This window comes from Hylobates moloch, unplaced genomic scaffold (genome assembly GCF_009828535.3).
Source record: "Hylobates moloch isolate HMO894 unplaced genomic scaffold, HMol_V3 SCAFFOLD_15, whole genome shotgun sequence".
NCBI lineage: Eukaryota > Metazoa > Chordata > Mammalia > Primates > Hylobatidae > Hylobates > Hylobates moloch.
This window is the reverse complement of record NW_026652290.1, coordinates 6,051,004-6,065,322: the sequence shown is the minus strand read 5'-3', so window position 1 is coordinate 6,065,322 and position 14,319 is coordinate 6,051,004. Positions and strand designations below refer to the sequence as shown.

At 57.4% G+C, this 14,319-nt stretch overlaps 1 protein-coding gene across 1 annotated transcript; it reads right to left on the bottom strand.

Moving 5' to 3' along the window:
* Positions 1–2,446: 2,446 nt before the first annotated feature.
* Positions 2,447–13,767, bottom strand: ENPP7 (ectonucleotide pyrophosphatase/phosphodiesterase 7). Its single transcript, XM_032177783.2, has 6 exons — positions 13,296–13,767; positions 11,081–11,226; positions 8,856–9,482; positions 7,226–7,445; positions 6,441–6,587; positions 2,447–2,861 (listed from the first exon to the last, which is right to left on the bottom strand). The coding sequence occupies exons 1-5, from the start codon at positions 13,765–13,767 to the stop codon at positions 6,457–6,459; spliced, it is 1,596 nt and encodes a 531-aa protein (XP_032033674.1). The 3' UTR covers positions 2,447–2,861; positions 6,441–6,456.
* Positions 13,768–14,319: the final 552 nt, after the last annotated feature.

Below are 14,319 nucleotides of genomic sequence, written 5' to 3'. Positions count from 1 at the left end.
TCAGCCTGAGTGACAGAGTGAGACTGTCTCAAAAAAAAAAAAAAAAAGACTTTTTTAAGGACCATGAAGAGATCCCTTAAATTAGGCCGGGCGCAGTGGCTCATGCCTGTAATCCCAGCACTTTGAGAGGCCGAGGTGGGCGGATCACCTGAGGTCAGGAGTTTGAGACAAGCCTGGCCAACATGCTGAAACTCTGTCTCTAGTGAAAATACAAACATTAGCTGGGTGTGGTGGCACACGACATGCCTGCAATCCCAGCTACTCGGGAGGCTGAGGCAGGACAATTGCTTGAACCCAGGAGGCGGAGGTTGCAGTGAGCCGAGATTGCACCATTGCACTCCAGCCTGGGCAACAAGAGTGAAACTCTGTTGTCAGTGAAACAGATGTCAATGAAAAATGAGTAGCACTAACCAAAAATTGAAGGTGATTATAAAAACAAACACAAGGCAAATCAAGCTGTGGCAACCGTCCATCCGATGCTGTTGCTTGGCTGCCGGAGCTCTGAGCCTGGTGCCTCTCTTCCTGTCACAGAAGACACCTGTTAGGGGTGGGATTCATGGACCAGAAACGTTCTGCTAGAGAAGCAAGAAGGCTTGGAGGTGGGTCTAAAAGAGTGAATGACTTTCTCACAATTTGATACAAGGTAATTGCTGCCCTGTCTCTTCCTAACACCCAGGCCTTCCATGCAGCAGGCCCTGTTTGCAGTTGTTTGTGAATATTAACTCATGTTATCACTGAGACCACTCTATGAGACAGATCCTGCCACTGGTCCTGGATTTACTGAGGAGGAGAGGCCCAAAGAGGTTAGCAACTTGCCCAGGGCCACAGAGCAGGTGTTGGAGAGGGGGAGCTGGATTTGAACTGGGACTGTGCTGCTCAGGGTGGCACCCCTCACATTTGACACCTAGGGCTGCACGGATAGAAAAATCAGCCCCCCATGCATGCAGCCAGGCCTCAGCCCCCACGCTCCTGACACCGGAAGCTCCATCAGCGAGTGCTCGGCCAGCCACCAGGACTCTCTCGGTGGTGCCTTTGTGACACCAGACATCTGGAGTAATGGAATACTGAATGTGACACAGACTTGGTTATTTTCCTGTCTCTCCTCTTTCTTTCTCCTCTCTGTGTCTTTTCTTCTTCTGTGGATGAGGCAATTCTCACAGCTCTTGTTGGCCCAGAGTTGCTGATGAACAGGGCTGGGCAAATGTAGTGGTGGTGGTGGGGGGCTCAGAGGAAGGCAGGGCTTCTCTTGGAGACTGGGCAGTGGCAATGCCGGCACTGTGAGCGCTCACCACTCCGAGGACGTGGATGTGGACTCCACCTGGTCTCCTCTGGCCAGGTGGGGCAGGCTCAGGCGGGCTGAGACTGGAATTGGGCCTGTCCAGGGAGGGTCCCCCCCGCCGCCCCCCGGCCCAGCCACAGAGCCAGAGCTTGTGCAGGTGGGTGGCTGGCCTGGGTGTCATGGGGTGTGGACGCAGGCACTGGCATGGGGACCGGGGCAGTCCTTCCAGGAAGAGCAGTTGGATTGTGGGGCAGGGGGCCCACAGGCCAGGCCAAAGTCCAGGCTCTTCAGGCTGAGGCAGGACTTCAGCCCCAGGCAGCCGATCAGGCTGCTGCGGAGAGCAGGCTGGGATGGGCCCTGGAGACTCCACGGAGCTGAAGCAGGAGACCCGGGGTGGGGGTTGGGGGCTGCGGGCTTTGGAGGCAGGGAAATAGGCAGATCTGACAAACTCAGACTTCAAAGACTGCGTCTCCCGGTGCCCCAGCTGGTTTACTCTGCAGGGTGGCACTGAGAAACCCAGCACCTCCCAGGGCAGGATTTTAATCCTCCCAGGGGCTGCCATCCTTGAGCACCTGCTTGGGGCCAGCCTCTGTGCCAGCCTCCCCGCAATGTGTCCACCTTACTCTCAGGTACCCCAGGGAGGTGGGCACAGTCCTCATTATCCCACTTTTTCAGATGAGGAAACTGAGGCTGGGGAGGGTCAACTGCTTTGCCAACGCCACAGCATCTGGGTGGGGGGCCAGGGCTGGAACATGAATTTATCTGACTCCAAAGCCTATGCTCTTAATGCACAGGGGAATAGGTGTGGAAGGGTCCCTCGGCTCCTGGCCACGGCCACCCCGGTCCTGTGTCAGTGCCAATCCACGCGACTTTCTTTGCGGTGTTGCCGCCTTGTTTAACGTGATTTCTTGCTGAGTACTGTGGCTTACAGATGCTGCTTCCCCATCGTTCACAAAAAGCCTCCTCATGCCTTCCCCCGTTCCTTTTAGGAAACTCACCCCTTTTCCAGGACTGGCCAGCCGTCCAACCAGGGCCCACCCCTAACGAGAATGGAGGGGTCCCTGGGGCTTGTGAAGCCTGGCAAGGAGTTAGAAATTTATCCCGCGCTGGTGTCAATGGGGGGACCGTCGGGAAACCGGCAGGCTTTAGGAAAAGGCTCCCCTGTGCTGATTGTCGCGGCTTGGCGTTTATTCCCATGGGTGCTTTGTGCCCGGGGCGGGCCCCTCCCAGCTGACCGAGGCCGGGTCTGCAGCTTCCCGCGCCCGCAGAGCTCCCGCGCGCCCCCGCGTGGCTGCAGACGGCAGCGCCGCTTCGGGAGCGGGTTTTGCAGGAGGAGGGGGCCCGAGGGGGAGCCGCAGGGGCAGGGGGCCGGTTATGGGACCGGCTCGCCGGCGGCCCTGGACCTGGGCTGCGAGGCTTATTGCCAGCACCATAACAGCCAAGCAGGGGCTGGCGCTGCCAGGGACAGTGGCATGCAGCCTCTGGCCTGGGATAAGCTGGGGAGGCAGGGTCCGTCCGCGACCGGCAGAGCATCACAGAGAGACAGCCGGCCCAGGGCCTGCGGGCAGCTCCCGGAGGCTTCCTGGAAGAGCAGGCAGCACGCGTTGGTCTGGGAGGAGAGGATGGGGCAGGCTGAGGGCGGGTCTGGTGGGACAGGTGAAGCAGCGTTGCGGCTGGACTGGGAGGGAGGGGTCGTGGGAAACAGGCTGGTGGGCTGGGGGAGGGGGGCGGCAGGCAGTGGAAGGGGGCAGCCCTACCAGGCTGCGCTGAGAAGGGCCTGTGTAGGGATTCCTGGGAGGGCACAGGTGCGGGACAGGTGTGGACATGGGGGTGGCGTGATGATGTGAGGCTTCAGACCCTTCTCCCAGGGCTGGAAGGGGAGGGGTGGGCACTGTCCCAGACCTGGCTGGCAGTGTGCGGATCCCAGGAGGCAGAAGAGCTTCCCCTGGTCTTCTGCCTGCTTTTCTGGCTGGGGAAGGAGGACTCTGTAAAGTCAGGGCAAGGACTGCGTCCATTCCACAATGTGCCTTTAACTGGCCACATGTACTTTCAACACTACCTTTAGAGGAAAGAAACGGGCCCAGGGACTGGGCCCAGTGGCTCATGCCTGTAATCCCAGCTTTTTGGGAGGCCAAGGCTGGAGGATCGCTTGAGGCCAGGAGCTTGAGACCAGCCTGGGCAACATAGCTTGCTTTTCTTTTTTTAAATTAAAAATTAAAAAATTAGTTGGGCATGGTGGTGCACACCTGTAGTCTCAGCTACTCAGGAGGCTGAGATGGGAGGATTGCTTTAGCCCAGGAGGTGGAGGCTGCAGTGAGCTGTGATTGCACCACTGCACCCAGCCTGGGCAACACAGTGAGAATCTGTGTAAAAAAAAAAAGAAAAGAAGCTAGCCACAGAAAACAGCCTAGTTCCAAATGGACTTTTACCAGGCTGTGATGAAAACTTTGGACCCCCCAGCTCTTAGCAACCTGCTCAGCCTAGCAGATGCTGCACAAGCAGACGATGATTCTGCGAGCTTCTTCCCTACTTTGTGTTCGGTGACCTCATGTTGGTAGCTTGAAATGGGCCACGGTGGGAGTAATGACGCCGCAGAAATGGGTAAGGGCCAACACCAGGGCTTTTTGAGGGGGATCTGGAGAGCTGGTTTGCTGGGACGCCACTGTGGCTGCCCCTCTGGGGAAAAGCTGTGTGAGACTGTGCAGAGTCACGTGATCTTCGATTTTCCGTGCTTCAATTTCCTTGTGTGTGAGTCTGAATAATGACTTTTTCTGAGTCCCTCTCTTGGTTAATGTGGAGAACAAATGGTTGTGGACTCTAGCGCCACGGAAACCTTATCATGTCCCTGCTTAGTGCTGGGAGACTCGCTTCAAGGACCCAAGCCCCTGAGCAAAGAGAGGCAGGCGTTGTGGCTGAAAGTACTCGGGACCAGGACCTTAAAGCTGGCATTTACAGACCACCGGCCACTCTTTGGTCCCCTTGGACAAGTCAGTTAATGCCTCTGGGTTCCAACATCCTCATCGGCATGAGGGGTTCAGGCTGAAGGGTCCTCTGGTCCCCTTCCGGATGTGACATGTGGCACGAATGGTCCTCCCCACTGCACACATCTCCACATTCCTACTTCTCTAAACCCTAAACCCGCTTCTTTCTCTTTCATTGATTTATTTTGTAGAGACAGGGTCTCACTCTTGCCCATGCTGGAGTGCAGTGGTGAGAATAAGGCTCACTGCAACCTCCACCTCCCGGGCTCCAGCGATCCTCCCACCTCCGTCTCCCTGCCAGTAGCTGGGATTACAGGCACGCACCACCATGCCCAGCTAATTAAAAAAAAATTTCCTACAGAGATGGGGTCTAACTATATTGCCAAGGCTGGTCTTGAACTCCTGGGCTCAAGCGATCCTCCTGCGTCGGCCTCTGGAAGCACTGGTATTCCAGGCGGAAGCCACCGCACCTGGCCTCATTCCCCTCTTGACCCATGACAAGCTCTTGGCTTTTCCTGTCTCACCAGCCCCGCCTTCTCAGTGAGTGGTGTGGTCAACATCTCTTCTCAGTCCACTCCTTCTGGCTGGGGGCTTTCATTGAGTCCCATAGCTTGTGTTGACAAGTCTCAAATTTAAATTGGGAGACTAAACTGCATCCCTGGCTGTGGACTCATCTGCACAACCTGTGCCCAGGAAGAGCTGCACGTGGCCGCGTCACCGGCATTGAGGCTGATCACGGCCGAAACAAGTCTCGGCCCCCCTGACTCCTGTCCCCAACTGTTTAGCATGTCAGCAAGTGGCTCAGGACCCAAGCATCAGACCCATCTTTCATTTTTCTGTTTTCTTCACCCTCCCACATAATCTGTCCACAAACCTCGAATGTCGTGCCTCTTAAAGGTATTTGGAATCTGCGCACATTGCAGCTTCTCCACCCCTGCCACTGGAATGTCCTGCTGGGCACTGCAGCGACCTCCAAACTGGCCACTTCCTGCTCCTGTTTCTGTCCCCGGCCCAGCAGTGGGAGCCACTCGTTTAATCATCGACCTCAGACCCTGTGTAACCTCAGCTTGGGGCTCCCCGCTGTGCATCCGACAACCTCCTGCCTTGGGGCTGTGGTCAGCTCCCGTTAGAGCCTCGCTCTGTGCCAACCTGCAGGCACACTGGCCTTCTGTCTCATCCCAAACACGCCGAACCTGTCCCACCATGGGCCTGTCCCTGGCTCTTTCCCCTGCCTGGCGTGTCTGGCTTCTTCTCGTCATGCTGGTCTCTCCCTAAATCCACCTTCTCAGAGAGGCCATTCCAGGCCAGGCAAATGAAAAGGTCACGCCTACCTCGTCCCTGCCTGTGGCCGTCTCTTATCTGCCATCACAAGCATCTGAGCACTCTGTGCGTGGATTCATTTGCTTTTGCATTCTCTGCTTTCTTGTACCTTTAAATGACAGGTCCCAGACTCCAGGGCCTGGACTGTCTTGTTCGCTGCATATCCTGAGCCCAGACCAGAGCCTGGCATGGAGCTGGCTCCCATTACATATTTTCGGGATGAATGAATGACTTTCTTCTGCTTGGCCTAGGAGGCCGTGGCTGCACAGACAGACAAGGGAGCACTGTCCTTGGAGGCTCCTGGGGAGTTCCAGGAACACAGCCCCGGAGCTCTCCTCCCAAACGCACTCCGCATATGTCCTTGGAGGCCGGCTCCCAGTGAGTTCCAGGAATATAGCCCTGGCGCTCTCCTACCAAACACACTTCATGCGTGTCCTAGGAGGCTCTTGGAGAGTTCCAGGAACACAGCCCTAGAGCTCTCCTCCCAAATGCACCCCATGCGACAGTTTCTGAGCTATCCCAGTGGAGCACAGAGATGACAGGAAGGAGGGGAGGCAGCAGCTCTGGCCAGAGGCTGAGGGAGTTCTGGCTTTTGGGGGAGGGTGGGAATTCTGGCCTCTGGTCCGGGTGGTCTGCTCTGGAAAGGCCTCCTCCAAGCCCAGAGCAGAGAGGCTGGAAGGGTCAGCCTCGGGATCTCAGGAGTGATCGCCTCTCTGTGGCAGCCAGGTCAGTGGGAGTCACCTGCTTGGCGGGGCCTGGCAGCTGTGTTCTGGCTGCCTTAGGACTGTAGCCAGGACATCAAGGTGGAGGGTCAGGGAGCGTGGGGCCACCCTCCCGCCTCTGCCTTCTGGGTCTCTGACCTTGAGCCATGGGGCGTTATGCGACCTCAGACAAAAGAATCGTGGTCCCCAGCAGTCCCATCACGAGGAGGGGCCTGCTGCTGGGCAGGAGAGCAGATCTTCCCTTGGACAGGAGAGTAGGCCTTCCATCAGGCGGAAGAGCAGACTCTAAGGGAAGCCAGAGGACCCGTGAGGGAGAGAGGGATGGCTCCTCACCCCAGCTCCTCCACAGTAAACTCGGGGTCCTCTGGTGGTCCCCACGAGCCCCTACTTCCCCTTTCACCGCCCCCTTGGTCCCACGGCCTTTCACAGCCCTGCTCAGTGGGGCCCACCCCTCTCCAGCCAGGCCCCCACCAGGGTCGCCAGCTTGTCAGTTTCCAGGTGACCTTTGTCCCCAAGATGGGGCAGGTTCGGGTGGGGAGGTGTGTGTGTGTGAGGCTGATACAGGAAGATTCCAGAAAGGAGGCCTTCAGGTTGCTGTGGTGGGGAGTGGGGAGTGGGGATCCAGCAGCCAGGAGGTGGGCTCTGCATAGCAGGCCCGCCTGTGCCACCCTCACTCCCTCTGTCCCCTTCTTGAGCGAGGCTGCCCACTCCTCCCCCTCGCCCTCTTGTGCCACCCGAGATGCATGAGGTGCTCGTGAGAGGTCACGTGTTGTGGGAATGTGAGGGATTCCGGTGTTCCCAAAGCCAGAGGAGGCGGCCCCACTCAGGGCTCGGGGGTGTCCTGGCCACAGGCATGCAGGCACCCACGTGTGCACACATGTACACACCAGAGCAGGCGGGAATTTGGGGCACCCTGCCCTCACCTGTGTGCAGCATGGGCAGCAGGACAGCCGGGTGCCCATCGTTGGCCTCGGGTATGATGCCCAGCAGCCGGCACATGAGCTCGTACACGTGGACGCTCTCAAAGGGCTCCACCTCCAGGCCCGCCCTGAAGCTGGGGCCCACAGCGCGGAAGATGGTCTTCATGTCCATGTCCTTGTTGTCAAAGCCATGCTCCCCATTGTTGAACTGGACGTTAATTCTCTGCCGGGGAGCGGGCAAGGGTCCTGGGTCCTTGCTGGGAGCAACAGACCCTCTCCGTCTACCCTATGCACCCTATGAACACCCCCTTAGGAAGGAGTACCAACGTGGGGGCTGGAGGGGTTCCAAGACTCAGTTTCCCTGAATTCTGAGCCTCCAAAGATCAGTCACCCTAAAGAGCGAAGTTCAGGGAAGGTCCAGTGAAATGAACGGAGACCAGACCCTGAGTAAATGGGAGTGGAGTGGGCAGCTCCAGGCTCCGGGCCCTGCCTCCTGTGCGGTGTTGAACGCTGGTTCCCATCGGTCACTTCCTTTCCGGGGATGTCTGCTCCCTAATCTGTGCTTCGCTTCCGGCTCAGCATCCCTGTGCTCTCTGCTGAGGGGAGGTTGGGCTCCTGACTCTTTCCTGCCTCTTCCATGTCACCCTTGGGGCTGAACTTCTACACTTTACCCTGGACACGTAGGACGCACACACACACACACACACGGATGTGCACACACACACACATGCCTATCACACAGTGCCTGGACATGATGGGTACAGATGTGCACACACACTCCCACTGCCTGGTGCCTGAATGTGGAGGGCACACACAGATGTGCACACACACACTACTGCATAGTGAAGGATGTGTCCCTTCGGTGCTCACACTCCTCAAACTGGGGACCAGCTAGAAATAGGGAGTGCCTCTATAGAGACGGAAGGAGAGGCCACATGCAGTGGCTTACCCCTGTAATTCCAGCACTTTGGGAGGCCCAGGCAGGAGGATTGCTTTAGCCCAGGAGTTTGAGACCAGCCTGGGCAACACACAAAACACTGTCTCTACAAAAAAATACAAAAATCAGCTGAGTGTGGTGGCTCACACCTGAATCCCATAACTTTGGGAGGCTGAGGTGGGTGGATCACCTGAGGCCAGAAGTTCGAGACCAGCCTGGCCAACATGGTGAAACCCTGTCTCCAGTAAAAATACAAAAAATTAGTCAGGCATGGTGGCAGGCGCCTGTAATCCCAGCTACTCAGGGGGCTGAGGCAGGAGAATCGCTTGAACCCGGGAGGTGGAGGATGCAGTGAGCCAAGATCGCACCATTGCCCTCCAGCCTGGATGACAAGAGTGAAACTGTCTCAAACGAAACAAAACAAAACACACACAAAAATTAGCCAGGCATGGTGGCGTGCACCTGTGGTCTCAGCTACTCAGGAGGCTGAGGTGGAAGGATCGCATGAGCCTGGGAGTTGAAGGCTGCAGTGAGCTGAGATCCTGCTATTGCACTCCAGCCTGGGCAACAGAACAAGACCCTGGTCTCAAAAAAAAAAAAAAAGAAAAAAAGAAAAAAAGAAAAAAAAGAGAAAAAAGGAGACCTAGAGCATGGGGAGGGAGCCCCTGGAGGTGGTGCCTCCAGCAGGCGACTCACCCCGTGGATGACGTAGCCAAGGTCGCTGTACATCAGCAGGGGTGTGACCCTGGGGTTGTTGGCGTAGTGGAAGGCCTCAGGGAACGTCTTCTTCTTGTAGACGTGGAGCTTGGGGTGGGCGTCCTTGAGCGCATCATACACCTTCTCCAGCCTCCCTTCTTTAGGGAGCAGCATCCCGTTTGGCCCGTAGTCCAGGAGCTCAAACTCAATGTCCTGGAAGGTGAAGTTGGGGAACTTGTGGAATTCGACCAGGTCGCCAGCCTGCTTGTCCACGGTCGTCATGCCGTGGTCGGATGTGACGATCAGGTTGAGGCGGTCTGTGAGGTGGTTGCGCACGATGCTCTCCCGGAGGTAGCCCACGGTCCGATCCACCTGCCGCACCATCTCCCTCCTCTCCGGGGACTCAGGGCCGTACTTGTGGCCCGTGGAGTCTGGCTCCCCAAAGTAGAGTGTGACCAGATCCAGGTCCTCCTCCGTGAACCATGCCATCACCGTGTCGATGTTCGCTCTCCACTCTGTCTCATTTTTGTAGTTGTGTGCGATGCCTTCTTTCCGGCTCCGTGTCACGGCCACCCCTTGGTAGGTGACGTTCCCGCCCGGGTAGAAGAAGGAGCCAGCCCTCAGGCCCTGCCAGACAAGGCAGTGTGAAAGACAGGACTCTTCAGTGGGCCGCCCCTTGTCCCATGTCTGTGAACACATTTGTCCCCCACCTGCCTACTTTCTGTTCCACCCACCCATCCCTGCTCCTAGCTGCAGCTTTGGGGCCCTTAATTTCTAAAACATCCCTGATCTCATGTTCTGTGGGGGTAAAACCTGATTTTATAGAGGAAACGACAGGTGCCCACTGGACTTGAGCACTAAACGAGACATCAGTATAAAGATGTTCCCAGAGGCCGGGCGCGGCGGCTCACGCCTGTAATCCCAGCACCTTGGGAGGCCGAGGCGAGTGGATCACGAGGTCAGGAGATCGAGACCATCCTGGCTAACACGGTGAAACCCCGTCTCTACTGAAAATACAAAAGAATTAGCCCAGCCTGGTGGCAGGCGCCTGTAGTGCCAGTTACTTGGGAGGCTGAGGCAGGAGAATGGTGTAAACCCGGGAGGCGGAGCATGCAGTGAGCGGAGATCGTGCCACTGCGCTCCAGGCTGGGTGACACAGCGAGACTCCATCACAAAAAAAGAAAAAAAGTTCCCAGATAGGCAGTGTCTGCCTCATCATTGGGCTGTGATGCCTGCTTCGAGGCCACACTGCCCAGAAAGCATCTCCTTCTGAACCTCAGTCTGGCCTGCCTTGCTGGGCTCTGGTCCAGGCGTGAGTCTGTCTGTCTGTCCACCTGTGTCCCATCCACCTGCCCCTCCAGCCTTCTGCCTGGCCGCCTGTCTGCCCCTAACTCGACTGCTACTTTATTTAGAATTTGTCTGTCCCCCTGGCCGTCTGTCCACCCTACCTGCCCGTCCACTCCCCCAGGATATTCTTTCATTGGATCAAGCGCCTTGAGATGCCAGGGTCTCTACCTTGGCTTCCTGCTCACGAGCCCGTGGAAGGAGCCCTGAGTGTGTCTATGGATCCTTCTGGAGCGAGGGAACCCTGGCTTGAGTGGATACCTTGGCTCTGGGGTGGGCGTGGGCTCTGACATTTATTCCAGCCTCATCTTGGAAACCTCCACTGACTTTGTTTCCTGAAAGCCTCGCCTCTGGGCCAGGAAGCCCCTAGAGCATTGCAAACTGCGGGTGGGGTTCCTGGGTCAATACTGTAACCCACCTCTCGTTTTATCTTTGGCCCTTTAGAATTTAGCTGTTCAGCTCTGACAGGGATGTGGAAAGGGAGAAAGTTGTGTAATTGTTAAACGCTTTCTTGTTGAGTCACAATGATCTTCCCTGTCCAACCCTCACCCCTAATGCTGCAGGGCCCAAGGGTGCAGTTCTCCCTCCGACTAGGGGGACAGAGCAATTCCTCTTGCTCCCAAGGCCCCTCAGGGAGGACCGGGCAGGGCTGTGTCCATGGGCCGAGCTGGACATAGCTAACTGGTTAGTCCTTGCCAGCACCCACCACCTGCCCCTTTTGGGGCCCTACTTCACACCCTTCTGTGCCAGGGTAGGCCAGGAGCCCCGAGACCTTGGAGTGGGGAAGGGACCTGCCGTTGATCTCACATGGTTCCAAGCCTTGCCTGGGCCTAGGTGCCCCCGTGCTCTGCAATGTCAGTATGGGCTGGGGGTGACATTACCTGCCTCTGGGCCGTGATCCAGATGGGCACGCTGCCATTGTCCCACCACCTCTGGATGCCCAGCGTGGCATGGTAGGGCAGCTTCACCTTGCTGGTGGTGTTGTAGTACATGTTGTGAACGACCCCGTGGTTCTCGATATATTTGCCTGAGGGAGGAAGAGGTGCAGAGGGCGGCGGGATGGACCGGGGTCACAGCGAAGGCCGGACCCAGGGCTGGAAGAGGCAAAGTCAAAACAGCCCAGGTTTCCCTGTGTGCTGGGTGGGGAGTGGGCCTGGGGCAGGGCTGGGGGTAGCAGACTTCCTCCTGCACTGCCCCGTGGGAGCCAAGGTTCGAGGTCATGTCCGAGACAAATAGACACGTGTTCTTTGACCTATTTTAGCAATTGCACTTCCACTTTCCAGCTGTTTGTCCTGCAGCTGGACGGGCACATAGGCACGTATGCACGTGCAAGGATCCTGGTGGCAGCCTTGTTTGCTTTAGCAAAAGATTGAGGGTGACCTCCACGGCCATCAGGAAGGCACTCATTAAATAAATGATGGCCCAGCCATCAGACGAGATCCCAGGCAGGAATTTCAGTGAACCACGGGGAGCTCCAGGAGATTTTTCGAATTTCTTTTCGTACAGGAAACACGTGCACATGGTACTAAGTCCAAAAGGTGCAAAAGGAGAGATGATGTGGAGAAGGTCCCTCCTGTCCTCATCTGCGATACAGAGAGTGAAAGAGGCGCCGTGCGGATGGGAGAACCGCACACCTCCATTTGCGGTTAGAAGGGGCAGAAAGGCTGGTGTGGGGATGAGCTGCCTGTGTTGGGGTGAATGGTGTCCCACCACATTCATGCTCACTTGGAACGTTAGAACGTGGCCTTATTTAGAAATAGGGTCTTTGCAGATGTGATTAACTAGGGTAAGGGGATGTATACCAGAGAAGTGTGGACCCTAAATTCAGCGACTGGTGTCCTTGTGATAAGAGGGAAGTTTGAATACAGACACACACAGCGGAGAGGCCCTGGGGGGACGTGGGGAGAGGTCAGAGTGATGCTGCCACCAGCCCAGGAATGCCAAGGATTGCTGAGGCCCCAGGAGCCAGAAGAGGTGAGGAGGGAGCCTCTGCTAGAGCCTTCCGGGTGGGTGCAGCCCTGCAATGCCCTGGTTTTGGCCTTCTGGCCTCCAGAAGCATGCGGATCCGCTTCTGTGGGTTTAAGCCGCAGTCTGCAGTTCTTTGTTGCAGGGGCCCTGGGACACCCACGCAGGGTCTTTGGAGGATGACCCAGGTTTGGGAGGTGGCTGAGCCCCTAGGGAGGGCCAGTTGCTTTTCAACTCTCTAATGCCTTTTTTGTGGTACTTGACTTTTTATTATTTTATTATTGTTTATTTTTTTGACACAGGGTCTTGCTCTGTCGCCCAGGCTGGATTGCAGCAGTGTGATCGCAGCTCACTGCAGCCTCTACCTCCTGGACTCCAGCAATCCTCCTGCCTTGGCCTCATATATATATATATATATATATATTTTATATGCAGTCTTGCTTTGCCACCCAGGCTGGAGTGCAGTGGCACGATCTCAGCTCACTGCAACTTCCACCTCCTGGGTTCATGCAATTCTCCTGTCTCAGCCTCCCAAGTAGCTGGGATTACAGGCATGCGCCACCATGCCTGGCTAATGTTTGTATTTTTAGTAGAGACGGGGTTTCGCCATGTTGGCCAGGCTGGTCTCGAACTCCTGACCTCCAGTGATCTGCCCGCCTCAGCCTCCCAAAGTGCTGGGATTACAGGCGTGGGCCACTGTGCCTGGCCCCATATCTGGCTTTTTAAAAACCTATCTCTGTATTGTCTACAGCCTGGGCAGATCTGTCAGGGAGGTGTTAGGTGGGAGATGGAAAGGATGGAAGGGAGAGGGAGAGGCTGACACAGCCAGCTGGAGGGGCGGGCAGGGGAGGGGAGCTGTAGGAGCCAGCCGGGAGCCCGCCACACTCCCCTCCTCCCGAAGCCTTCTGGGGTTGCTGCCCTGGCTGTGGCCACGGGTTTAAGGACCTCCCTGGTCATTTTTCTTTGTCCCGGATCTGTTGCTACCAACGGTGAGGATTCCTAATGTTCCCCTTGGCTGTGTCCTATGCATGGAGCAAGGACCTCTCCCCTTTATCCTGCACGACAGGGCTCTGTGCCACCTGGTTTCTCAGGCCCTCCCACCCCCAGGTCCCATCCTGGGGCAGTACTCACCGGTGACCAGGGTGAAGTGGCAGGGGCTGGTCATGGTGACAAAGGCGGGGGTCATGTAGCGTGCCTTCACCCCGTCTCGGGCCATGGCGTCCAGGTTGGGGGTGTCCACGTCCTGGTCGTAGTTCCAGCGGAAGCCGTCGAAGGACACCAGGAGCAGCTTGTTCCGGGAGCCCTGACTTTGTACCGGTGCCCCGGCCCCGGGAGCCAGGAGCGTGGCCAGAGCCACAGTGAGGAGGACGGCCGGGCCTCTCATGCTGGGCCTTCCAGATGGACAGGCACACAGGGTCCACGGGGCTGGCTCCTGCCGAGGAGGGCAAAGTCCGAGGGTCAACCGGGCTGATCTCATCCCGTGCGTCTTTGGAATGTGGTTGTGCACATCCCCGGGTCGTACCTCGGGAGTGGGCTCCCCAGCCGTGTCAGTGCCACCCCTCGTCCCAGCCTCACATGTGTGGGGTGGCATCAACTTGAGCATCTGCCTTTATTGCCAGCCGCGCCCTCGGGGCTCCAGGCTGCTCCCCTCCCTCCCCAGAGTGGGGACAGTGACCCAGGGCTCACAGCACAGCAGGAGCCCATTCCACCGGTGGTCCCTCTGTCCCAGCTCACCCTGACCCCAGGGGACCCAGGTGAGGGTGGGGTGGGACCCCCTCTCCAGGCCTTTAGCGGTGCATGGGCCTCAGGCCTGCCTGGGCGAGGGCCTGTGGGGTGGGCTTCCCATGGTCAGGGCCAGGACCAAGCCTGGGTCACAGCATGGCCTTGTCCGGGGGGAATCCCAGGCTGGGTGCCTCTTCTTCTCCTGGTCCTGTTAAGGGGCTCCCTGAGCGTGGTGAGCAGACCGGGAACCCGATGGCTCCAGAGCAGCATCCTCTGCGCCTTCCTTCTTGGGGTGCTTCCTTCTTGGGGTGCTTCCTTCTTGGGGTGCTTCCTTGGGAATTTCAGAGGGGGCCTGGGGCTCGGGCGTTCTTGCTTGATGGACTTTTTGACAACAAGGGGTCAGAAGAGGGGCACTCCCTTGTTACCATGGGCA

Bases quoted from the DNA above. Each gene is read 5' to 3' on its own strand.
- ENPP7 (XM_032177783.2), bottom strand. From the start codon at position 13,767: ATGCTCAAGTTGATGCCACCCCACACATGTGAGGCTGGGACGAGGGGT. The intron at 9,483-11,080 runs GTAATGTCACCC...CTTGTCTGGCAG, and splicing joins GGATCACGGCCCAGAGGCAG to GGCCTGAGGGCTGGCTCCTT. The intron at 7,446-8,855 runs GTGAGTCGCCTG...GCTCCCCGGCAG, and splicing joins TTGGCTACGTCATCCACGGG to AGAATTAACGTCCAGTTCAA.